We start from the raw sequence: 25496 nt of genomic DNA, 5'->3' as shown, positions 1-25496 counted from the left end.
CAAATTGGACCGTCATTTTGAGGAATAAGCACAATAAATACAACTTCCAGTAACATTCCCTCATGTCCTCATTGCTGCCTACAATACTGCTTTATTACTATCATTCATCAGCTTGCCTGATGTCAGTTCAGCTCAGTTGCTAGAATTCCCATCTTTTGATCAGAAGGTTGTGGGTTCAGTGCTGTGGGAATGCTGCATTGTCAGAGGTGCCTTCCTTCAAACAAGACATGCAACCGAGTCTGTCTGTGAGGACGTTAAAATCCTGTGGCACTTCAAAAAGGGGAGTTCCTCCAGTGTCTGGCTAACAATGCCCCAGATAAAATTGTACATTTACTCACTTTATGGCTAGCCGTTTGTGGGTTATCACTGTGTGTAAATTGTCTGCCTACAAATACAATCTCTAAAACTCTGTGAGGCATTACAACAAGATACAATCCTGTATCAAATGCAAGGATTATTATAACTCTCTCTTAGATAGGTCAAGCCCTATTTTATTGTGATTACAACAGGGTTTATTTTGGCACTTGATCCAGATTCCAGATGTATCTAGTTCACAGTTTGTAGACGACTTGCTATAATCCCTTTACAATCAACAACCAGGACCGTATCATCAATGTACCTCACATTCTTTAGCAATTTCCATTGATGTTAAAACCAGCTTCTCTGTCGATGATGCTCTCTCTCTCACTCACAATGAAACCAGTGGTTACGTTTAAAAGATTCCGAGTGGTTTGGGGTGATTTGCTTTGCACAGAGTTGTTAAGATTTCTGCACACTTCACTGTAAATGGCTGAAGCCAAGTGTACAGTCATACAATTGTGCATGTGTACGACTTTTTTAGTCTGATTCAGTCTTTGTGTGTGTGTGTTTTTTTCTCTCTCTCTCTCTCTATATATATATAAATATATATCCTGCTTTTTCTGCCTATCTCTCACCATCTGTCTTTTGTTCTCTTTTTCAAAGAAACCTTCAACCCTGCTGTTTTAGCTGGATTTGAACCTACGTCCAGGGGGAGGGGGTGAAAGGGCAGAATCAGACACACTGCTTTATCGGAGAGAGGAGACCTTCCCCCATTCTGTCTGGGGCTAGATTTGTATCCAGGTAATTCAGGCTTGAAAGAAAATGAGCCAGCAATTCAGAAAGCAGGTAGTAAACTTTATTAAGAAAAGAGCCCTGGCTCTGAAACCAGTAGCCATAACACAGGACCTTAAGGAGCCCCAAGAAAATAGTCTCCTCTCATCTGATGGAGCCGGTCCTTCGAAGGGTACAAACTGCAATACGTATCTTGTCTGACTCCATGCCTGATGGCAACAGAGATTCCACACAGCTGGAGCCAAAATATATGAATGGAGGAGTTATTGGATGGAATTTATTCTGAGAAATTCATTCTCAAATCCCTGGAACAGAACGGAAGGGAAGCGGATTATTTGATTTGATTTCCTTTCTTCCCAAATACCAGCATCCAGTCTCTGCTTCATACAGAGCCCAACAGCATTGATACATGTGACAGTTTGGGTAATAATAATCCCTCCAAAATAAAACAATAATAAATTGGTCATTTTCAATCTACGACTGTTTGTGGGACATTGCTGTGCGCAATTGGCTGCCGCGTTCGCCCACAAATATACAGTCAATTCACTTTACAGTCTATTCTGTGAAGCGCTTTGGGACGTCCTCCCGACGTGAAAAGCGCTATATCAAATGCAAGGATTATTATTATTATTATTATTATTATTCAGATCTATATATAACACGCACGCAGAGTCTGATCCTGAAATCAGTTAGCCTGTCTCAGTCAGTAGCTCTCTCGCCTCTGGGACAGGGTTCAATTCCCATGTCGGTATTTAAGCTCTTGGGCTAGGCTAACACTCCATTTCGTACTGATCGGAGAATTAATTTATTGGCAAGTTGCAGTCACCATCGCTTACTGACATCTCGTTTCATTAACCCCACTAGTCAACTGAGCAGCACTTTCCACATCTGCTGCTGGCAGTTCATTTAGTGGAGCTCACAGGCCAGTGTACATACCCCATCTCCCAAAGAAAGCCTAAGCAAGACATAAGGAAAGGATTTTGCCTCGTATGTGCACGTGGTCGTTTGGGTGAGAGGTTAAGGGGTCTGGATGTTTAGCCAAAGATCCCACAACGCTATGGGGAAAGAGAAAGAACCTTCTCCCATCTTCTCCGACTTTTGCCTGTTCAAAAAAAACAGTCACTCCACTTGACAGCTGTTACTAAGTCCTTTGAGGCACTACATCACATTGAAGTATTAGTATTGGAACGTCCTCCCAACGTGAAATGCGCTCTATAAATGGAATCTTGTTGTTGTTGTATAAATGATATTCACTATTTGTAAAGTAGATAGGTAGAAATTATTCCCATTGGTCAATAAGTGAGTCAATAATTAGGATTATATAGGATCCTCACCAAACAATAAGGAAACAATAGGGAAACGTTAGATATTTGACAGAGATTATTATTAGGATGTAGAATGTCTGATGAAAATGTCTGGTTGAAGCAGAATCCATGATAGTTTTTACAACAACAATAATTTGTATAATGTATATAGTGGGTTGACACAGAGTGGCGACTCTGTGCACTTAAACGGAAATGTGGGAGAGGGCGAGGTGGAGGGAGCCAAAAGATTGTGGAAGAGATAGGTCTTGAGATGGGTTTTGAAAGATGGGGAGGGAGGGAGGGAGGGGACAAGGTAGAGGGACTCTGATGGATTTCAGCAGTGAGCAATGATTAGACAGGCTAGGACCACAGAACAGCAATGGTCCTGGAATCAAAGGTGGAAGCAGAAAGTTAGACTCGGGTGTCACCACATACATGTGATGAAGCGGAGAGGGCCATGGGTCGAACCCTGAGGAGCACCACATCTCACTGCGGGGACAAGAGGAGAAACCAATGGAAGGCATGAAGTGAATACGCTGGGACAGGTAAGAGTGAAACCAGCAAAGGACAGAACCGTGGAGGTGGAGAAGGGACGGTAGAGAAGGACAGGGAGATCAGTGGCAGAGAGGTCAAGGAGTATAAGGAGGCAAAGGCTGCCCTGGTCCCAGATGAGCAGAACATCACTGGTGACTTTAAGGTTTAAGCCTTCATCTTTTTTTTTGGTCAGCCGGATGTCTTGACACATATGGAGACCCATCACCATGCTTAAGAGTATTCAAGTCAAGCTGAGAATTCCATGCATCCCAAGTCTCTACCTGAATGGCAGCACCTCCAACAATGCAGCTCTGGAGCATCAGCCTAGAGTGTGAGATCATAGGAACATAGGAACATGAGGAGGCCATTCAGCCCTTTGAGCCTGTTCTGCCATTTGATTAGATCATGGCTGATCTGTACTTCAACTAATCTTTTCAATTCCAATTTCCCACTTTCTCCCCATATCCCTCAATAGCCTGACATACCAAAAATCTATCAACTGGGATAGATAGATCCAAGTTCCTGGAGTGGAGGTTTTAACCCAAAATCTTCCGACCCCGAGATGAGAGCGCAACTGACTGAGGCCGCCTTCACGTGAGAAACAAATGCCATGCACAGCCAGTTTCTTATAATGCGCACACTTTCTCTCACTTGCTCCCTTCCGCATCGTTCATCCCTCTCCCGCTCTCCTCTCTCTGACCTGTTCCGGCATATGTGGAAAAAAGACACCTTTAAACCGACTTATCGAGTCCCGTATTGGTTAAAGCACTCGCCTCGCAAGCGAAATGACCCGGGTTCGATTCCCAAGTGGGGCAAAACCTTAGCCAAGTTTCCTTAATCCACACATCTCTGTTTACCTCGCATTAAGTAGGAATCTGGTTGTAAATCAATTGTCAGATCACTTTCTGAGGATAATAACACCCCCAACACCCCCACCCACCACCCCAAAAAAAATTATATATTTGGTCACTCAATCCATTACTGTGTACAATTAGCTACTGTTTTCGCCCACGAAAATACAGTCAATCCATTTGACATTTTATCCTGTGAAGCGTTTTGAGACGTCTCAACGACATGATAAGTCGCTAAATCAAGTGCGAGGATTATTATTGTTGTTATTATTATTATTACCAGCCTCGCGCTGTCACTCCACGGCCACTTCCCGGAGCCTTGACGGAGCGGTGGGGCTGACTGGGGAGAGCTGCATGTCTTCGGCCTTGTGGGGGTGACAGCTGAAGCCGGCCGTTTTGGCGGCAGCTTTCTTGCCGTTGCTGGTCCGCCAGGATATGCGCCGGGAGATCTTCCTGACGATGCGGTTCAGACGGTTGTCCTTCAGCTGGTAGTCGCTCTCGAGTTCCTCCCAGGAGATCTCGATGTTCCCCGTGTACCAGAACACCCAACCGATCAGGCTGACAAAAACCACAATGGCTCCAGTGTAGATCAGCAGGTCCCCAAAGTCCCTTCCCTCTCGTTGGAGCTTGGCAAAGATTCCCACCAGCAAGGCAATGAGCCCCAATATGTCGAGGACAACTGCAAACCACAGAGCGACCTTACAGCGGCCTAGCCCTGTGCAAGCCATTCTCTCTCGCTCTCTGGGAAGCTCGGTGCTCACACACACTCTGTGTTTACCTGGCTTAAATGCTGCTAAACCTGTTCCGCAGGTATCAGGTAACAAGGGAAGAGGAGGGGACTGGCAGAAGCAGGGTGAGGTCAGGCAGATTTTTCAACCGTGAAAAGCCAGAGGGCTTTTTACAGAGAACAAGCCTGCCCCTGGGGTCTGAACGCTGCCCCTCTCCGAGTCAGTCCTCTGGTTGTGAGCCCATCATCGCTAGGTGATGTAACTCTGCCCGTCTATCAGCTTGAATGAGCTATTACATAACGCCCGCATTTAATTAAGTGTGCGAATTACACAATGAACCAATGAATCAAGTGAGCAAATTTCGCCTACAAATACACAGTCACTCCATTTCGCAGTAAAATCCCGTCAAGTGCTTTGAGCCGTCTTTCCGACGTGATAAGACGCTATACCAAATGTAAGGATTACTATTTAGTAACTTTTAGACGTCCTCTGGACACAAAATAATAATAATAATAATAATAATCCTTGCATTTGATATAGCGCTTTTCACGTCGGGAGGACGTCCCAAAGCGCTTCACAGAACACACTGTAACGTGAATTGACTGTATATTTGTGGGCGAACGCGGCAGCCAATTGCGCACAGCAATGTCCCACAAACAGTCGTAGATTGAAAATGACCAATTTATTATTGTTTTTGGTTTGGAGGGATTATTATTAGGCTCTGTGTGGAGGGATTATTATTAGGCTCTGTGTGGAGTAAGGAAACTTGCCCAAGGTTTCGCCCTCTGCCTGGAATTGAACTCAGGTCTCTCGCTTGCAAAGCGAGTGCTCTAACCACTGAGCTACAGGACTCCAAAAGAGGCCAAATCAAATGTAAGGAATATTATTCTTATAATGGACCTGATAACATGGTCAATTATAATGCACCTTGTTATAAGGAGGGGGAGAAATTTTATGGGTCTCGACTATTGCCTTATGATGGACAGGTAACGGAGTGAGATTGAGGGATGTAATGAGAGAAGGAAAGTGTTAAACAGCAGAGAGTTCCTCAACATCAAATAATAATCCTTACATTTGATACACTTACAAACGCCACGTACTCCCAGTGCTTCATAGGGAATTACTGTCAAGTGTAGTGACTGCGTATTTTAGAGGCAAACTGGTCAGCCATTTTGCCACCCAGCACATTCCTGCCTACTTGCACGATGAGGCAAATGGTCAAATAACTTGAGGGATTGTTGGCCAGGACTACAGACGTCCCAAGGCGCTGAATAGTCAGGGATTAGGGATTAGGACCCGAGCGGGGGTGGGGGTGAAGGGGGTTGGATCAGGGAGCGTGGAGGGCAGAGAGGGTGGCCGAAGGTACGGTCAAAGAGGAGGGTCTTGAGACATGCTCTGAAGGAGGCCAGAGAGGGAATGAGGCAAAGGGAAATTGGGATGGAGTTCCAGAGGGTGGGGGCAGAGAGGTTGAGGGCCTGACCGCCGATGGTGGGGCAGGCCGGGCGGGGGACATGGAGCAGGCCAGAGCCTGCTGAGCGGAGGGAGCGGAGAGGTTGATAAGGGGGTTAGTAGGCCAGAGACGTAGGAGGGGGCAAGGGCATGGAGGGCCTTGAAGGTCAGGACGAGAATTTTGAACTGGATCCTCTGAGGGATTAGGAGCCAGTGGAGCCGGGCGAGGGGGGGGTGTGATTGGGTCATGGAGCCTGGTGCTTACGGCACGAGCGATTTACTGTCTCATGGAGTCCTGTAGCTCAATGACTGGAGTCCTGTAGCTCAGTGGTTAGAGCACTCGCTTTGCAAGCGAGAGACCTGAGTTCAATTCCAGGCAGAGGGCGAAACCTTGGGCAAGTTTCCTTACTCCACACAGAGCCTAATAATAATCCTCCAAAACCAAAAACAATAATAAATTGGTCATTTTCAATCCACGACTGTTTGTGGGACATTGCTGCGCGCAATTGGCTGCCGCGTTCGCCCACAAATATGCAGTCAATTCACTTTACAGTGTGTTCTGTGAAGCACTTTGGGACGTCCTCCCGACGTGAAAAGCGCTATATCAAATGCAAGGATTATTATTATTATTATTATGTAAAGGACGGCACCTCTCAATGCAGCCCTCCCTCAGCACTGGACTCTTAATTCAATCGGTCATTCATTTCCCGGCTGCTTGTGGGACACTGCTGTGTGCAATTTGGCTGCTGCGTTCGCCTTAGAAACACACACAGGCACTGGACTCGACAGCGATTATATTTGGGAACATCCTCCCGAAGCGAAAGGCGTTGTTGCATCAATGCAACTCGTTACTGTTCTGGTTAATTTCCCCGTGAAGCAGCTTCGATACTTACGGACTTTGTATCAAAGGAAAGTATTATCTACAGCGCTATGATGTTGGGGCGTGTTACAGTGTTGCGGCTGTTATTATGTATGAAGGAGTCTCCAAACCAAGTTGAGGTCTCCACGCGTCCCACCGACACGTGGAAATCCCAGAGATAGATGGTTGGAACGGAACGGGCGCTCTCTCTCTCTCTCTCTCTCTCTCCCCCTCCCTCCCTCCCTGGCGGGACGCACCCTGCTATACCCAATTCCAGAAAGTATTAGGCGCAGGTGGGCAGGAGCCGAGGCTCGGGGACCCCGGAGTGCGCGTTGGGGGTAACTGCCGGAGTCCTGACCGGCTTCAAAAGACAACCCACGTCGCTCGCCCTCGAATGGTACTGCGACATCCTTACGGATGGATTGACGGCTGAGCTGAGCCGAGCCAAAGAGCTGCGTCCTCGGCTTCGATGGTGAAGGCCGCCTGAGGGGGGCGCCTTAACGTCGCCTCTTCGGGTTGGATGGAGCCTGTTGGGTGGGGTGGGGGGGGGGGGGAGGGGGGCGTGTTGTGGCTGGCGTGGCTTGCTGTGTGATGTGAGGAGGGCAGGCAGTGAGTGGCAGGAGAGCAGGCAGTGAGTGGCAGGAGAGCAGGCAGTGAGTGGCAGGGGGAGAGCAGGCAGTGAGTGGCAGGAGGGGGGAGCAGGCAGTGAGTGGCAGGAAGGCAGGCAGTGAGTGGCAGGGGGCAGGCAGTGAGTGGCAGGGGGGGAGCAGGCAGTGAGTGGCAGGGGGGAGCAGGGAGGGTAGTGGGCAGGGGGGCAGGAGGGCAGGCAGTGAGTGGCAGGGGGCAGGCAGGGAGGGAGGGTAGGGTAGGGCAGGGGGCAGGAGGGCAGGCAGTGAGTGGCAGGAGGGCAGGCAGGGAGGGAGGGTAGGGTAGGGGCAGGGGGGCAGGAGGGCAGGCAGTGAGTGGCAGGGGGGCAGGCAGGCAGGGAGGGAGGGTAGGGGCAGGGGGCAGGAGGGCAGGCAGTGAGTGGCAGGGGGGGGGAGCAGGCAGTGAGTGGCAGGGGGGGAGCAGGCAGGGAGGGAGGGAGGGTAGGGGCAGGGGGGTATGGGCAGGCAGTGAGCGGCAGTGAGCGGCAGTGAGGGAGGATCGGTGTCTGATCTCACGTCTGTCTGACTGTGGATACATTGTGTGAGCGGCGTTCTGACCCGCGGGCCGCAGCGGGCCGCAGCGGGCCGCCTCTCTCTCTCTCTCTCTCTCCCCCACCCCCTCCCACTCTCCCCCTCCCTCTCCCCCCTCTCCCCCCCCCACTCCCCCCCCCCTCTCCCCCCCCACTCCCCCCCCTCTCCCCCCCCACTCCCCCCCCCTCTCCCCTCTCCCCCCTCTCCCCCCCCCCCGGGTGTGCTGGTGATGATCCCCGGGCAGTGATGGCCGGGGCGGTGCCGGTGCCGGTGGTGGCGGTGGTGGCGGTGGCCGCCGTCTGTCTGTGCTGCTGTGTCGGCGGGTCCTGGCGAGGGGGCGGCAGTGGGACGAGACCCCCCGTCGTGTTGGGTGAGGACCACCGTCAGGGACTCCCCTCAGTTTCATTCCGAGGCGCTGTGGGTTGTTGTGCAGTTCATGTTTTATCAGTGATTTTTTTTTCCCCTTAAAAAAAAACGTTGACATCTACAACCCCCCCCTCCCCCCCTCCCCCCCCACCCATCATTTGGATCTAATCCCCCCCTCCCCCCACCCCCCACCCCACAAAAAAATATTAATAATAATAATAATTTGGTCACTCGGTCCACACACGCGCGGTTTTTGGCTGCTGCGTTTTGCCCGCGAGGTCACGCGGTCGCTGCGCTCCGCGGCCGATCCTGCGAAGCGCTGGCGGGCGGCCCCCCCCCCCCCCCCCGGTGAGGTGGGGGGCACCGCCGCGGTGAGGGCGCTGCGTCCGATGCCGGGGTTCGTGACTGTTCGACGTCGACCGGCGATTCGTTGGAACCGTCGCAGGGGTCGTTCCACGGCGCTCGCTCCAGGTTTCGCGCCGCAGCCTCGTTCCGCTTTAGATCCGCCCGCGAAAAAAAAAGCGCGCGGTCGCTGCGCTTCGAAGAGTATCCTGTGAAGCGCCTCGAGGTGTCTCCACGACGCGATAAGGCGCCATGTCAAATGCAAGTGTGGTTATTGTGATTATTATTATTATTATTATTATTATTATTATTTAGATGCTGCCTTTTAAAAGCAGCCTCCAGACCCGATCCCGGCTCGGGTGCGTAGCCATGATTGTCGAGCACGTTGGAATGTCCTCCCGACGTGAAAGGCGCTATACGCATGTAAGAATAATAATACAGTACTTGCATTTGATATGGCAACTCATCACGTCGTTGAGACTCCCGAATTGAATGTGAAGAAAAACTCGTCTCACGGGCTATGAGACTGGTTGCAGTTTCAGGCCTGATCTCCCGAAGCTCGTGTAGTGTTAGCCCAGGGTGGCGCAGCTGCTCGTGAGCGCTATCAGCAGTCACGATCCCTAGGCATAGCATTCACGCTCGGCAAGTAATCTATCGTCAGTTGCCCAGAGCTTAAAAAAGGCTTGTGAGACATTGAAGGGGGAGGGGAAGCTTCCTGATATTACAACGACAACTTAGATTTATATAGCGCCCCTCGCCCGGGCTAGTGTCCCAGAGCCCTTGACAGTGGCGGAGCGCGACACGGAGCCGGGGAGATGCGGAGGTGACCGTAGGCACGGTCAAAAAGGGAGGTCTTCAGGCCCGACCAGAAGATCGGGCAGGAAGGGGCAAGGTGGAGGGATAGAGTAAGAGTGTTCCAGAGTTTTGGGGCGTCGTGGCTGAAAGCACAGCCGCCAATAGTGGATCGGAGGAGGATATTAATATTGATTTCGTAACAACCACTTGAGAAGTATGTGTGCCACATAAAAGACTTGTAAGCAGAATAGAAGCCCATGGTATTAAAGGGACAGTGGTAGCATGAATACAGAACTGGCTGGGAGACAGAAAGCAGAGTGTAGTGGTGAACGGTTGTTTTTCTGAGTGGCGGGAAGCGTGCAATGGTGTCCCCCAGTATTGGGGCCATAGCTGTTTTTGATCTATATAAATGACTTGAAAAAGTAGGAGGATTTTTTTCACACCGCGAGTTGTTGGGATCTGGAATGCATTTCCTGAAAGGGTGGTGGAAGCCGATTCAATAACAGCTTTTAAAAGAGAAGTAGATAATTATTTGGGGAGGACAAGTTTGCAGGGCTATGGGGAGAGAGCGGGGGAGTGGGATTGAATTGGTTAGCTCTTTTCAAAGAGCCGGCAAAGACATGATGGGCCGAACAGCCTCCTTCTGTGCTGTATAATTCTATGATTCTATGAAATGATGTGGGGCACAGGGTGGAAAACTGTCAAACCTGCCGTCTGCTAGTTTGGGAAACGCGTTAAGTTTGAGGTGGTTTCTGTACTGTGCTACGATCTTCAGACAGAGCACTGCTGTTTACTGTGGGTAAGGGAAAGGAAGTGTTACCAGGGAGAGATGGCATCGACACAGAGTCAGCTTCACAGTCTCTTTGCCAAGACCTCTCACCCGAGGACCAGGATTAAGTAGTTACTATTAACTTCTAGAACAACAAGATGGCTGGCACATCACAAGATGTCCTGTTAAAAGTCGTTCGGTAGCACTCTCGCCTCTTGAGTCAGAAGGTTGTGGGTTTAAGCCTCGTATCAGGACTTTGAAGGCACAGTCTAAGATAATACTCCAGTACAGTGCTGGGGGTGCGCTTCATTGTTGGAGATGCCGTCCTTCGGATGAGATGTTAAAACCAAGGTCTTGTCAAGGTGGATGTTAAAGATCCCATGGTGCTATTCGAAAAGAGAAGGGAATTTCTCCCAGTTTCCTGACCAACAGTCCCACCCAATAGTTCATGTTCGCCTACAAAATACACAGATGCTATACTTTACAGTATATTTTGTGAAATACGCGCACACACACACGCACCAGGCTGTAACCATCACACACTCGCACATATCCCAGGACTCATCCTTCCAGGACACCCGCCTGACTGGTCTCCCAACACAGCATTGAGCTGTTTATTAAATGAATCCAGCATCAGGTAACCCTTTCGAAGCACCCCTGGATAACCCTGAGCCCGTGTCCTTCGACCAACCTCACAGAACGATTTGAGATGAGATGAGACCCAGTTTGACATGGAAGACGTAGCAATACATCTCGCGTGAGAGTGTGTGCGTGTGCATGTGTGTATGTAAATGGATAGCGAGAATGAGTTAATGGGTGAATTGATTCCTATTCAGTGGGAGTAAGTGTGTGTGTGTATAACAAGAGTTAGTTAAAAGGTAGGTTGGTTCCTATAGTAATAATAATAATAATAATTAATTCTTGCATTTGATAAAGCCCCTTATCGCATTGTCGGGATGCCTCAGAGCACTCATAGGTTTTCTCTGCTGTGCAATGCAGTGACTGTGTGTGTTGAGGGTGTTCCGAGTTGTAACGCTTTTTCCTTCAGTTCCAGGAGACCTGGGGAACCAACTGGAGGCCAAGCTGAACAAGACGTCTGTGGTGCACTATCTCTGCGCAAAGACGTCCGAGGATTATTTCACCCTATGGCTGAATCTGGAACAGCTGCTGCCTGTCATCATCGACTGCTGGATTGACAACATCAGGTACAGAGGGACAACAACCCCACAGTGCAGTCTGGAGCTGAGAGCTGTCTCGGGGCCGCTCACTGTGTCATCGGGCTGTGGAACAGTGGCCTTTAGGTGTAGTAAAAACATAGGAACAGGAGTAGGCTATTCAGCCCCTCGAGCCTGTTCCGCCATTTTATAAGATCATGGCTAATCTGTACCTCAAGTCCATTTACTCGCCCTTGCCCCGTATCCCTTAATACCCTGACCAAACAAATATCTATCTACTCCCGTCTTGAAAATAATCTAATGATAATAATCCTTGCATTTGACATATCGCCTTAATGTGAATGGATCCAGCATCCACAGCCTTTTAAATGACCTGTAGTTTGTGCTTTTGACAGATGCACAGGTAACAAATCGAGCTGCCGAGGATTGTGACCAAAGAGGTGCATTATGATTTAGATTATAATTAATTAATGAACAATTAATTAGTCTAGATAGTAACAGAGACCGACCGATGCGTCTAGTCAGCTTCAGGCCCTGTCTGAAGTTAACAATTAATGGGGTAAAAAAAACATGCAGCTATTGGAGAGGATGCTTATTGACGTTGAGCATAGCTGGTTGTATTTGCTTGAATCACAGGATGGTCATGGGGCTGGTCTTGTGCTTTAGCAGAGACTGGCCAGGAAGGAGGGGAGGAGAGGAGTGAGCACTGTTTGTTAGGTCTTGAAAAGTATCGGCTGTAATACAGTAATACTCCCGAAAACTCGATACTTGTCACTAAATAATATATAATAATATATAATCCTGGCGTTTGATTTAGCACCTTATCACGTCTTTGAGACGTCTCAAAGCGCTTCACAGAATACACTGTAAATTGACTTGGCTGTGTGTCTTGTAGGTGAAACCGTGGCAGACAGTTGCGCACAGCAGTGTCCCACAAACAGTCGTGGATTGAGTGACCAAATTATTATTTTTTATTATTTCTTGAAGGATTACCCTCTGCTTAATATTTAATATTTAATTAATACTTAATTATTACACTACCACTTAAGCCATCATGTTGTCAATATCCTCTACCACACTTACCAGCTGCCAGAGCAAAATCAATTCATAACTTACATGAGTTTTACGGTAGACATTCACACAATTTTATAGTGGGCTGGGGAGTAAGCTCACTGGATTCTTTCCCTTTTGTGCTTCCTGAGTGGCTAAAAATTTAAATTTAAATGTTTGGTATAGCACCTTTCACCGGGAAGGAACATCTCTCACAGGAGTTACTTTTTGTTGCGGTCAGCTGGGTGGGTGTCTGACACACGTGAAAACCCATCACCATGCTTTCGAGCACCCAAACCAAACTGAGAATTCCATGCATCCCATCTACACATGGAAATATTCCAGAGATAGTTGTTGGAAAGGAATGCACACTCTCTCCCTGGAAAGACACATCCTGCTTACCCCTTATTGCTGAAATTATTAGGCGCAGGTTGCTAAGAGCCAAGGCTTGGGGACACCAGAGTGTGCGTTGGGGTAACTGCTGGGGTCTAACCAGCTAAAACCACATCACTTGCTGTTAATATCGCTGTCTGGCAAGCTCTCCTGCTGCTTGTCAAGCTAGGACCACCCAACCCGTTAGGGCTTTGGCTTGCAGGGTTAACAGGAGCTGAGTAGGATGACAGGGGTTACTGTAAAGTGTGATGACTGCATATTTCGTAGGTGAAATTCAGAGCCAGAGCTGAGTGTACTGTGTAGCTTTGCCTGTGGCCTGTGAGGTTAATGAGTTATAGACCGGCAATGACTTGCCTGATATATTTGAAGGTTACTGGAAGTCAGTCGGAAACATAAGGTCACATGCTGGTCGAGGTCGTTGAGTGCTGTTTCATCGTTTTTTTCCAAGAAAATGTTTAGTGGTCTTCTCCCCCCACCTCCAGCCAAAAGCATTCCTGTAAACTTCCACCCTCTGAAAATAAGAAATAAGTGCAGCCGTTTCAGGTTCTCTGCAAAACTCAATGCTTTTTCATAAACATTTTGCAGCTGCTTTATTATTGTAATAATTATAATCTGTGTATTTAATATAGCGATGTAACACATCCAGGAGAGTGTCTCAAAACACTTTATAGGATTTTACTGTAAAGTGCAGTGAATTGCATTCTGTGGGCAGTCGTGGTAGGCAATTTGCATACAGCAGTGCCCCACAAACAGCCACGAAGTATGCAATTACAGTATATTGTCAATATAATAACCGGCTGCTGTGTTTGTCTGCAAAAGCAGTCACTACATTTGACAGCACTTAACTGGTAGCGCTTTGAGATGTTTTGACATCATAAGCTGAAGCTCCAATACAGTCGATTCACTTTACAGTATATTCTGTGAAGCATTTTTGAGATATCTCGAAGACGTGATAAGGCGCTATATCAAATGCAAGGATTATCATATTATTATCTAAAAGGAAGGTCATGAGAAGGGCCTTGAAGGAGGTAAGAGAGCGGGCGAGAGAAGGGACTCTGGATTGGGTTCCAGAGGATGGGGGTGCTATATGAAATGCAAGGATTATTATTATTATTAATATATTATTTCACAGGAGAGGTTCAAATGACGAAGGCACTTCGGCTCATCTAATCTCATCCTTTCAGAACACCCACTTACTGTCCTCCCATCACAGTATCGAGCTTTAATGAGTCCAGCTTCCTGTCTCCAACCACATTTTCACAGGCAATCTGTGCGCTTTGCTTTCAGGCTGATCTACAACGCAACCACCAAGACAACGAAAAGCCCCCCGGGAGTCGACGTGAGAGCCCCCGGATTTGGGAAAACCTATTCGTTGGAATTCCTGGATCCCAGTAAACGGAGAGTGGGTGAGTCCCGGTCAGCGACGTGATCCAGTGGTTGTTTGACGCAGGCTGAGCAAACGATAGAGACACAGTAACCAGGTCAGCATTATATTCGTAAGAGTCCTGTAGCCTAGTGCTTAGCGAGATCGCCATGCAAGCGAGAGGACCTGGGTTTGATTCCCGGGCAGGGTGAAAGCTTAGGCAAGTTTTCTTACTCCAGACGCCTCTGCTTACCCAGCAGCAAGTAGGAACCCGGTTGTTAGTGAATTGGCGGAACACTTCCCACGGCTAATAATCCCTCAAAAAAAATTAATAATAATATTATTTTTGAATGGACTTGGTGTTCCCAGGTATTCAGGTTTGATCATATCCCTTCAGAGGCTGATCTCTCGGTTATATACAGTGGGATAAAGTCCTCAACCTATTTTTCTGAGAAACGCTGATATGTAAACACATTTTTACGCTGTGGACGCACTGTGGCCGTGTGGCCTGCTTTGGGCTGGCGCAACAACAACAACTCGCATTTATATAGAGCCTTTGACATGTGTTAGCGTGTTGGAGGCAAGCCACCTGACACAATCTCAGCACGCAATGCTTTGCTGAATGGTGGCAGTGCATGGAAACTTTAGGATCTGCTTTAATTTTCCTGTTCGTAGGTTCCTCTTTCACAATGAGCTGTCCGTGACTGAATCTGTAAAAAGGAGTGTTACTTCCATCTGAAAGAGTTATTATTAATACCTGCAATTATCTAAATCAAAACAACTCCCATGGGAAACTCTTGTCTCTTTCTCTCTGTCTTTCTTTCTCTTTGTCACCTGTTTGTCTCATTCTCTCTCTCCCTGAATCTCTCCACTTTGCCCCCCTCCCTCCCCACTTTCAAATCCCGCCTAAAGACCTTCCTTTTTGATTGAGCTTACAGTCACCTCTCTCTGTGTCAGACTCCGCTATTGACAAGCACTCCGGGACGCTACCCAGCGTGAAGGATAGCGTGAAGTTGTTGTGTGTGTGTGTGTGTGTATGTGTGTGTGTGTGTGTGTGAAAGAGAGAGAGAGAGAGAGAAAGATCATGCTCACCAGTCCAGAGATTCCACAAGCATTTAATGTCTCTGCATAAAGGGTCATCCTCTGGTCTCAGTTATTTATTTTATTATTTAATTATTTCGTTTAATAACATTTCTGGATTTGCTGTTGTTGGCTGATGAACTGGCGAAGTGCAACAGGTCAGAAACGTGTGCTTGGGGATAGTTGTGTGGGTTAAAATGTTTTGTCTCCCTCGTTCTCCTCACACACACATTAATGACTATATATTTGTAGGCAAATATAGTGTTCCACAAACAGCCATGGAGTGAGTGACCAATTTTATTTTGGGGGATTGTTGGTCAGGACACGGGAGAGAGAAACTCTCTCCTCTTTTCGAATTGCGGCACGGGATCTTTAACATCCACCTGAACAGCCAGACGAGGCCTTAGTTTAACGTCTCGTTTGAAGGACGGCACCCCCAACAATGAAACACACCCTCAGCACTGCATTGGAGTGCACTGAACTGTTAGTTCAAAGTCCTAATATAGGGCTTGAACCCACAACCCTTCTGCCTCTGAGGTGAGAGCGCTAGCGAGCGAGCCAGGCTGACATACATGTTCCTTGGACATTGCTAATTTCTCGTAATGGAGGTGCCTTTGCGTGTTTCAGAATGAGATATTTCTGCATGTGGTTTTCTGAGCTCAGCACTGACAGCGAGTGTGAAGTTTACCAGACCTGGCTTGTGCTCAGTGTTACAAGTTCGGTCGCTTTAGAGGGACAGTACAGGAACACCTTCAGTCTTCGCATGCATGTGACTTCCTATAACACATTATCTTTCATTATCTTTCTTCCTGTCTATTTCTGTCTCTCTCCCTCTCTCCCTGTGCGTGATTGGCAGCCGCAATTCGTACGCAAAATACACTTTACAGTAGATTCTGTGAAGCGCTTTGAGACGTGATTGGCGCTATATCAGATGCAAGGATTAATATTATTTCCTCTCTCACACGCATTCCTTTTTCTCTACTCTCTTTTTCTCTTATTCATTTTCTGCCTCTTTTTTGCTGTTTTCATATTCAAAACTCGAAAAGAACTGAAATTTGCTTTTACGTGGGTTCCTCTCTGCCTGTTCGCTCCTTCCTCTGACCCGACTGAAATGTTGAGCCCTGTATTTCGGCTCAAGTCATCCCTGTGGTCTTCGCACGTTGAAATGCAGTTGCTACAGTTTGTCAAACAAACATGTTGCATGAAATTACATAGACTGTTACAGCACGAAAACTAGTCCCAAATCGTCTATGAAGGTGTTTATAGGGATCCACCCCTCCTGTATATCAGGTTTTCTCTTCAATGACTTGATGCTCTCTATTATAACCACAGCTTCCTGCAGTGAGTTCCAAATTCTCACCACCCTCTGCAGCTATCTTACATTTAATTGTACTTTGATGCAAATTATGGCACTAAAGGTGGATTCACAGGATAGGTCGATGTGAACACTGCAAAGAGTTTTCCCACAATTGGTTTTACTCAGATGAGTATCATTTCAGATGATTATTTCCATTGATTATTTCCATTGAGCATTCGAAAAGCTTGACTAGAGAGATTTTGACCAAATACTAATGACTCATAACACACATCTCTAAGCAAATTTTCAGTGAGAATTATCTGAGACACATACTTTCTGCTGAAGCTGAGGTGTCCGTGAACCATACCGAGACTATTCATTAGCCACATTTTTTCGGGTATTTACCGAGCGGACCTGGGTTTGATTTCCGGGCAGGGCGAAACCTTAAGCAAGTTTCTTTACTCCTCACACACATCTCTGTTTACCTAGCAGTAAGTAGGAACCCGGTTGTTAGTCGATTGGCGGATTGCTTTTCCAGGGGTAATCACAATAATCCCTTCAAAAATGCAATAAAATAAAATAATTAAAATTTGATCACTCAATCCATGACTGTTTGTTATTACAATTATACTATATTGTGTCGTCGAGACATCTGAAAGTGCTTCACGGACACTTCATGTTACAATCACTGTAACGTGGTGCGACTGTGTATTTTGTGGGTGAAACCATTTATCATAGAATCATAGAATTATACAGCACAGAAGGAGGCCATTCAGCCCATCATGTCTGTGCTGGCTCTTTGAAAAGAGCTATCCAAATCAATCCTATTCCCCCGCTCTCTCCCCATAGCCCTGCAAACTTGTCATCCCCAATTATCTACTTCTCTCTTAAAAGCTGTTATCGAATTGGCTTCCACCACCCTTTCAGGCAATGCATTCCAGATAATAATAATAATCCTCGCATTTGATATAGCGCTTTTCACGTCTTCTAGATGTCCCAAAGCGCTTCACAGAATATACTGTAAAGTGAATTGATTATATTTGTGGGCGAACGCGGCAGCCAATTGCGCACAGCAATGTCCCACAAACAGTCATGGATTGATAATGACCAATGTATTATTGTTTTTTTTCGGAGGGATTATTATTAGGCTCTGTGTGGAGTAAGGAAACCTGCCCAAGGTTTCGCCCTCTGCCTGGAATTGAACTCAGGTCTCTCACTTGCAAAGCGAGTGCTCTAACCGCTGAGCTACAGGACTCCACAGATCCAACAACTCGCTGTGTGACAAAATTTCTTCGCATCTCCCCTCTGTTTCTTTTAACTATTTTAAATCAGTGTCCTCGGGTTACCGACCCACCCGCCAGTGGTAATAGTTTCTCCTTGTTCACCCTATCGAATGCCTTCATAATTTTGAAAATTTCTATTAAGTCTCCTTTTAACCTTCTCTGCTCCAAGGAGAATAATCCTAGTTTCTCTCGCTTCTCCTGAAAACTGAAATCCTTCATTCCTGGCACCATCCTGGTAAATCTCCTTTGCACCCTCTCCAGTGCCTTGACATCCTTCCTACAGTGTGGTGCCCAGAACTGAGCAATGTCTCTAGCTGAGGCCTAATCAGTGTTTTATAAAGGTTCATCATAACTTCCTGACTTTTGTATTCTATGCCCCTATTTATAAAGCCAATAATAATAATAATAATCCTTGCATTTGATATAGCGCTTTTCACGTCGGGAGGACGTCCCAAAGCGCTTCACAGATCACACTGTAAAGTGAATTGACTGTATATTTGTGGGCGAACGCGGCAGCCAATTGCGCACAGCAATGTCCCACAAACAGTCGTAGATTGAAAATGACCAATTTATTATTGTTTTTTGTTTTGGAGGGATTATTATTAGGCTCTGTGTGGAGTAAGGAAACTTGCCCAAGGTTTCGCCCTCTGCCTGGAATTGAACTCTGGTCTCTCGCTTGCAAAGCGAATGCTCTAACCACTGAGCTACAGGACTCCACGCCAAGTATCCCGGATGCTTTTTTAACAGTTTTATCTACCTGTCCTGCCACCTTCAAAGATTTACTTATATGAACCCCCAGGTCTTTGTTCCTTCACCCCCTTTAAAATTGTACCATCAGCTTATATTGCCTCTCCTTATTCTTCCACTCAAAATGCATCACTTCGCATTTCTCCACATTAACCTTCATCTGCCACGTGTCTACCCATTTTACCAGTCTGTCTATGTCCTCTTGCAGTCTGCTACTATCCTCACTGTTAACTAGCTTAGTATTATCTGCAAACTTGGAAATTGTACTCCCTACATCCAAGTCCAGGTCATTTGTATAGATAACCTTGTAATGTGGCAACAGTCTTATCTATGTATGTCCAGCACGTAGAACCCTCTCATAATGGTAAAGCGCTCTGTCAGATCCTCTTCCCAGCATCTCGTGTCCAGTCTTGATCGTTGTAATCACTCATCCCTGGTAGCATCTGAACAGCAGTATTGCAGGACATAGTGTTGTTTGGAGGGAGGTGTCGGGGTTAGTGTGTGTGTGTGTGTGTGTGTGTGGGTGTGTGGTGGGGAGGGAGCGAGAGAGAATCTCTCAGAGAGGCTGCTATCAACCTGAAAGTCACTTCATGCGAGACTGATGGGCTCCCTGTAAGCAAGCTACATGAGCTGAGCTGAGCTGCTGACTGTGTTGAGATGCTGAGCGCTGGGCTGGGCTGTGGGCTTTCTGCCCAGTGCTTACAGGAATTAGTGCTGATTCACTCCTCACGTGACAATTCTTTAGTTGTGCAAAGCCCCGGTTTTACCAGGGCCAGCAGCACTTGTTGCTTTGTGCAGTGGCTGGTTTGCAGGGAATAGCTGGACACTCATTCAAACTGACTACTGTTTTTCATAGGAAACATATCAGATATGATTGAGCATTCATCCATCACATCGCTCCACCTCTCAAAGTCCTTCTGACTGTATGCCATGTTTACAAATCCCTATAAATACTGTACCCACCTCTCCGAAAACACCTCTTGCCACTTCCTACCCTTCATCTGCTTGCGTTCGCACCACATCAAAAGGGATTTGTTCACCTACAGAACATTGTCACGACTGGATTGAAAAAATGAACCCGGAACGATATTTTCAGACATGAATGAGGACACAGAGTTGCAAAGGGCAATTTCATGACAGACACCAGGAAGTGGTTCTTTACCCCCAGAGAGTAGTAATTAACGACTGGAAAAGGTTGCTGGGAAGGATGGTTTAAGCTCTCTTGTGACGGTACATTGCATGAGGGGCGCTATATATATATATAACAACAAGTTGTTGTTGTTATTGTTCAGGACACTGGGAAAAAGCAGGTTGATGCTGTGATAGGGGTCTGTTAAGGTGGGTGATCCTGAAGGATGGGCTTTCTTCATCGAAACTGATCTAATTCAGCCTCGGCTTTGTTACTGGGTGATTCGGCATTGTCCTGCCCCAACCATCGCCTCCTCTCGGCAAAGGAGTCACGTCAGTCAGCAAATTCTGCGGCTGTTTGATTTTGATTGTTATTAATATCACACAGGTTAGGAGTAAGTACTGCTTAGTAGTTTTATTTGTCTTCAGGAGTAACAGGCTACTAGTGTAGTGTAGCCTGTTCTGCAACTCCTCCTCGCCCACCACACTTCCCTACGGCAGTTTAATAATAATCCTTACATTAGATTTTGCGCCCTAACAGGTCAGTAAGACATCTCAAAGTGTTTCACAGGTTTCACTGTGAAGTGCAGTATCTGTGTAGTTTTGTGGGCGAGCGCAGCAACCAGTTCCACACATCAATGTACCACAAACAGCCATGAAGTAAGTGAATGACTTCATTTATTTTGAGGGGTTGTCGGCCAGAACACTGCGAGAGAGAAACTCCCTTCTCTTTTCAAATAGCACCATGCGGATCCTTAACGTTGACCTGAACAGGCAGATGGGATCGTGGTTTAACATCTCATCTGAAGGACGGCACCTCTGACTGTTTACTTCTATCAGAGTTGGTGTGCGGCCTTCCTTGTGCTGTGTGTTGTTAGTGCGTTCCTCTCTGGTTGGGAAAGGTGTGACTGAAGTGTGCAGAGCTTCCCCCCGACTCCGAACCCCCGAACTGGTGCCTGAGCCAGTCAGGTCCTGATGCCTTATCTGTTTGGCCTACAGGGAGCTATTTCTTCACCCTGGTGGAATCCATGGTGACCTGGGGCTACACGCGGGATGAAGATGTCCGAGGAGCGCCGTATGATTGGCGCAAAGCTCCAAGTAAGTGACCTTTGAATGGGTGGGAGGGGGAGAGAGGAAGTGAGGTTTCTTCTAAAGTGTGGCTCATTCTGAACAAGGTACATTATAAGTGTCTCCATGGTGGGTCTGGAGTGTGGGATGCCCAAGTCCCAAATATTCAAGGTGAATTTAGAAATTTGCCAAAATTCTGCATTGATCGTAAATGTGGATAGTTTTAAGGCTAAAATCAGGTGGAATTTGGGGCTTCTGATCGTCATGGAGCGATCACCGCTAGGTGGTGATGTTATTTGGTTTGGCTGTGAATATCTTCTCCAATATCATCGCACACACGTGAAGAATTGCCACTTGGATGAGGTACCACAGATGTGGGACATGGAAGCCAGAAGGAGAGGCACAGAGAAGGAGAGAGAACTCCATACAGCCCTACGGGGAGTGAGTGATACGCTGTATTTGTAGAATCCCATAGCGTAGTGGTTGGAGCACTCACCTGTTCAAGCAAGAGGAACCGGGTTTGATTCCTGGCCAGGGGGAAACCTTCGGCAAGTTTCCTTAACCACACGCTTCTGTTTACCTAGCAGTAAGTAGGAACCCGGTTGTTAGTCGATTGGCGCATCGTTTTCTGGGGTAATAATCTTGCCCCCCCCACCAAAAAAAATTAATAATTTGGTTACTCAATTCACGACTGTTCGTGCACAATTGGCTGCCACATTTCACCCACAAAATACACAGTCAATCCACTTTACAGTATATGCTGTGAAGAGCTTTGAGACATCTCAACGACGTGATAAGGCGCGATATCAAATGCAAGATTATTATTTTTTATTTCAATTATTATTATTTCTTATTATATTTCAAGGGCTCTGGGACACTACCCTACTCAAGGGGCGCTATGTAAAATTCACGTGGTTGTCGTCATTGTCATTTGATCTCTGATCCTTTTCTTCCCCATCCCAGATGAGAACAGGCAATTCTTCAAGGATCTGCAGGCTCTGATCGAGTCCATGTACGGGCAGTACGGTGGCCCGGTTGTCCTGATAGCTCACAGCATGGGAAACCTCTACACCCTCTACTTCCTGAACCAGCAGACCCAAGCCTGGAAGGACAAGTACATCAAAACGTTCGTGGCGCTGGGCGCTCCCTGGGGCGGGGTGTCCAAGACCCTGCGAGTGCTGGCTTCAGGTGGGTGCCAGCCTAATGTCCAGGCCACAAGACTAACGAAATGTCCAGCGTTCTCTCTGCAACCTGGCATCACTCGCGCATGCTCACTCGCGATCAGGAGTGTGGGATATTAGTCTATAAAAAGCCAATGGGACTGAATAAGAAAGAGAGCGAGGAGGGAGGGGATTTTGTGAGTTTCCATTACAAGAGCACATTAGTGTAAATAGCTGGTTCATGCCCACTAATCAGCATCATCAACAAAATCACCTAATTCTCTCCCTTGCCTCCTTTAAGGTCCATCTCAAGATTCTCCAATTTGACTGCACCTTTGGTTACCCTTCTATCCCTTCCCTCCCTCTACCCCTCGTGTCTCCAACCCCCAGCTCGGGTGCAAATCCCGACAGTCCGGCACCTTGGGACGTCGTCCCGGTGTGAAAGGCGCTGGGTAAATGTAATGTGTTGTTTTGTTGTTTCAATTGAGCTCTGAGACTCAGGCCGAACGTGTGTTTATCCATTTCAGGAGACAACGACCGGATTCCTGTTATTAACACACTGAAGATCCGAACTCAACAGAGAACAGCCGTCTCCACCAACTGGCTGCTCCCTTACAACAACACCTGGCCTCTCAATAAGATCTTTGTCTCCACGCCCACCTACAACTACACCATGAATGACTACGAGCGGTTCTACAAAGACATCAGCTTTGACGTCGGCTGGAAGATGCGGCAAGACACCGAAGGCCTCGTGTACAACCTGACCCCGCCCGGGGTGTCCATTCACTGCCTGTACGGAACAGGCGTGCAAACAGCCGAGTCTTTCCATTACGACGTCTTCCCCGACAAGGAGCCCACGGTCTTCTATGGCCCCGGCGATGGTACGGTCAACTTAGCAAGCGCCTTGAATTGCAGGCGATGGCTGCACAGGCAGAAAGAGGCCGTGTTCCTCATGGAGCTGCCGGGAACGAACACCTGGACATGCTCTCCAACCTCAGCACCATAACCCACATCAAGAGGGTCCTCTTTGACCTGCCGCCGCTGTGAGATTACACTCACTGCCTTCGATCCAGAGACGCTGACACCTGAGCGTCTCTCTGTTAATTGCGGAAGAGTCGGGATGGAAATCTTAGTGCCTGGGCGCTGTGTAGCCAGTCTGGATTATTGTTTATTTTGACTGCGAGTTGTAAGGCAGGTTGCTTCCCCTCTCTCTGGTCACCCCCTAGCCCCTGCTTTGTGCAACCCTTTCTCCCGTGCCTACTTAAGAGTCTTATTGAAGGTCAAGGGGTGAGATGTGTCCTCCTCTCTGTTGCAACGCACATTTAGTATCTGCCACAGAATAACTGGGAAAAACTGTTGAGTAAAGTCAATTGAAGCTGGAGCTCTCTTCTTCGATCTGACAACTTGCAGGGAGGGGGAGAGCATGATCTCTTCGTTTCCCAGGGGAGGGCGGGTTTGGGACAGGACCATGTCACGGTCAATCGCGTGATAAGGCGATACAATGGAAATACAGTGGAAACCGCTTAAACCGGACACATCAGGACCGAGCGTCTAGTCCAAATTAACAGGTGACAATATAAATGAATTGGGGTCGGCTGGGCATTTTGTCCGGTGTACCTGGCGTCTGAGGTTAACTGGTGTCCAGTTTATGTGGCTTCCATTGTATTCTGTTATACCGGAGAAAGTAAGATTAAACAGTTGGTGAATAATTCTTCACTAAAGAGGTCTTAGCATACAGAATAATACTTACTGCACCTCCCTGTGGGTGAAATACCAAGAGTCCATCCAATACCTCCCACACGATTCACAGCACAAGGCTGGGCTGCTAAAGATGGGGTTAAGGACTATTGTGAAGGTAAACCCTACACCGTGTATTGGGCCTGTGATATTCCAGATGTGGAATGCGCTATGCTGCCTTCCCAATGGTTAATGAGGTCCAAAACATCGTAAAAAAAACTCGCCCTTTGACCTTTTACTTCCTGTGAGCGATTAGTAGCATTTAATTTTCAGTTTTTCTCGCTGGCAATATTGGGGCCGTCTAGGATCGTGCAATAATGATAAATATTTTATCCCCAATTTATTGCTTTACACTTTAGCCGTTGTTTCTGTGCCTTCCTCACTGTATTGAGATAGTTTTCCACCGTTGGCTTTTGGTCTGCCTCAGGTTTGCTATGTGGACTGTATGTGGTGTGTGTGTGTGTGTGAGGGGGGTGGGGGGGGTGGGTTGGTTGGGGGGCTAGTGAGCGTATGCTTTGTGCCGTGGTTCTGAGCTCACATTTTGGGGGCCGAATGGGCGATGTTGGCAGTGACTCAACACCAAACGTGGAGGTGGAAGGTGGGGGGAGAGGTTTGGACTGTCTGAATGCTCTGGATCCCTGACCCTCTCACTACCTGGAGTCGCTGTTCAGTTCACAGTCTTGCGTTATAAATGCTCAGACCTCCTTTCCTCCCTCTCTCCCGAAGGACAGGTTCAGCCAGTTATTAACCATCTAATTGCGAGCTGTCCCTTTCACAATTAACACGGGTTTTAAGCGTGTGAGCGAGTATCTGAGCCCCGAAGTGCAGGGCACCACAATAGTGTGTTTCGGAGGCGTTTGGGATCATGATTTGATCAGCTGTATCTTTCAAGTTTTTCCTGCTCCATGTCGCTGAGCACCTTGTGGCATGAGCTCTGGTACCCGAGCTCTGACCTTCAGACCTGATGGAGGAATAGCGAGCCAATGTCTGACTCCTGTTGGTAAAGAAACTGGAACTGGGCTACCGAGACCACCGCAGAGGGTTGCCTGGTACTGATAGCCCATTTCCAAACATGTCATCTTTGAGTCAGCTCAGCTCCAAGGACACCCTCTTCACCCTCCTCCTCGCCCCAGACAATAGTCCCCAGAGCAGCACTGGTCAGTATGACATGTGTGAGAGCATTGCCACCATCCTCCAGCCCCCAGCTCCGACACCCATCCCTACCCATTGAGCGATGGTTCCACCAGTTTGGAGGGTTGGGGAGTATGGGGATGCTCGGTGTTTTAAAGAAAATAAAAATGTAAGCGAAGAAAGAACATGCAGTGCTCTACATTGTGGATAGTAATAGACGCAACGCAAAAGGCAAACACTCTTGAAGCTGCAGAGAATGTTCCACTACCAAAGTTCCTTTCCCCTCTCCCCTCTTGTTCTTGAAACCGATTCTCCTCAATCCACTGATATGCATTTAGTGTGTATCATATCTGACATTTAGTATAACAAGACTGGCTGTAAATGTGGGAAATTCTGGTGATAATGCTGGCCCACCCTATTTGACCATTGATTTCTTATCAATATGAATATTTTCTTAATACCGTTTATATTTTTGATAATGTGGCATGTTGCTCACACCACGGTAATGGGAAATCCAGGCATGGCCATAAATATGGGTCAACACTGATGTTATTAAACATTTCTACGTTTGCTGATTCCTTGTCTATTTTGATTTGTATGCATGAACCCAAGGCTTT

The 25496-nt window shown here is 47.4% G+C and overlaps 2 protein-coding genes across 4 annotated transcripts; one reads left to right on the top strand and one right to left on the bottom strand.

Annotated features, from left to right (window-relative positions):
* Nucleotides 1–1350: 1350 nt before the first annotated feature.
* Nucleotides 1351–4631, bottom strand: tmem238a (transmembrane protein 238a). 3 transcript variants are annotated; one of them, XR_488929.2, is made up of 3 exons: nt 4062–4631; nt 3572–3630; nt 1351–1397 (listed from the first exon to the last, which is right to left on the bottom strand). XR_488929.2 is itself a non-coding variant. In XM_007907595.2 (2 exons), exon 1 carries the CDS (start codon nt 4507–4509, stop codon nt 4075–4077), a length of 435 nt encoding a protein of 144 aa, XP_007905786.1. In that variant the 5' UTR covers nt 4510–4631; the 3' UTR covers nt 1351–1397; nt 4062–4074. The 3 variants fall into 3 exon arrangements, 2 of the variants coding, with proteins under 2 accessions (XP_007905786.1, XP_007905787.1); XM_007907595.2 differs by lacking the exon at nt 3572–3630; XM_007907596.2 differs by lacking the exon at nt 1351–1397 and having other exon boundaries at nt 3384–3630.
* Nucleotides 4632–8241: 3610 nt separating this feature from the next.
* On the top strand, nt 8242–24225 carry pla2g15 (phospholipase A2, group XV). Its single transcript, XM_042340408.1, is given in 7 exon segments — nt 8242–8365; nt 11316–11472; nt 14173–14291; nt 20783–20881; nt 21815–22039; nt 22539–22970; nt 22973–24225. Coding segments are annotated over 7 exon segments (1242 nt in total). The 3' UTR covers nt 23059–24225.
* Nucleotides 24226–25496: the final 1271 nt, after the last annotated feature.

Source organism: Callorhinchus milii, unplaced genomic scaffold (assembly GCF_018977255.1).
Source record: "Callorhinchus milii isolate IMCB2004 unplaced genomic scaffold, IMCB_Cmil_1.0 Scaffold14, whole genome shotgun sequence".
Lineage (NCBI taxonomy): Eukaryota > Metazoa > Chordata > Chondrichthyes > Chimaeriformes > Callorhinchidae > Callorhinchus > Callorhinchus milii.
The sequence above is the reverse complement of the archived record's forward strand: the minus strand, read 5'-3'. Positions and strand labels throughout refer to the sequence as shown.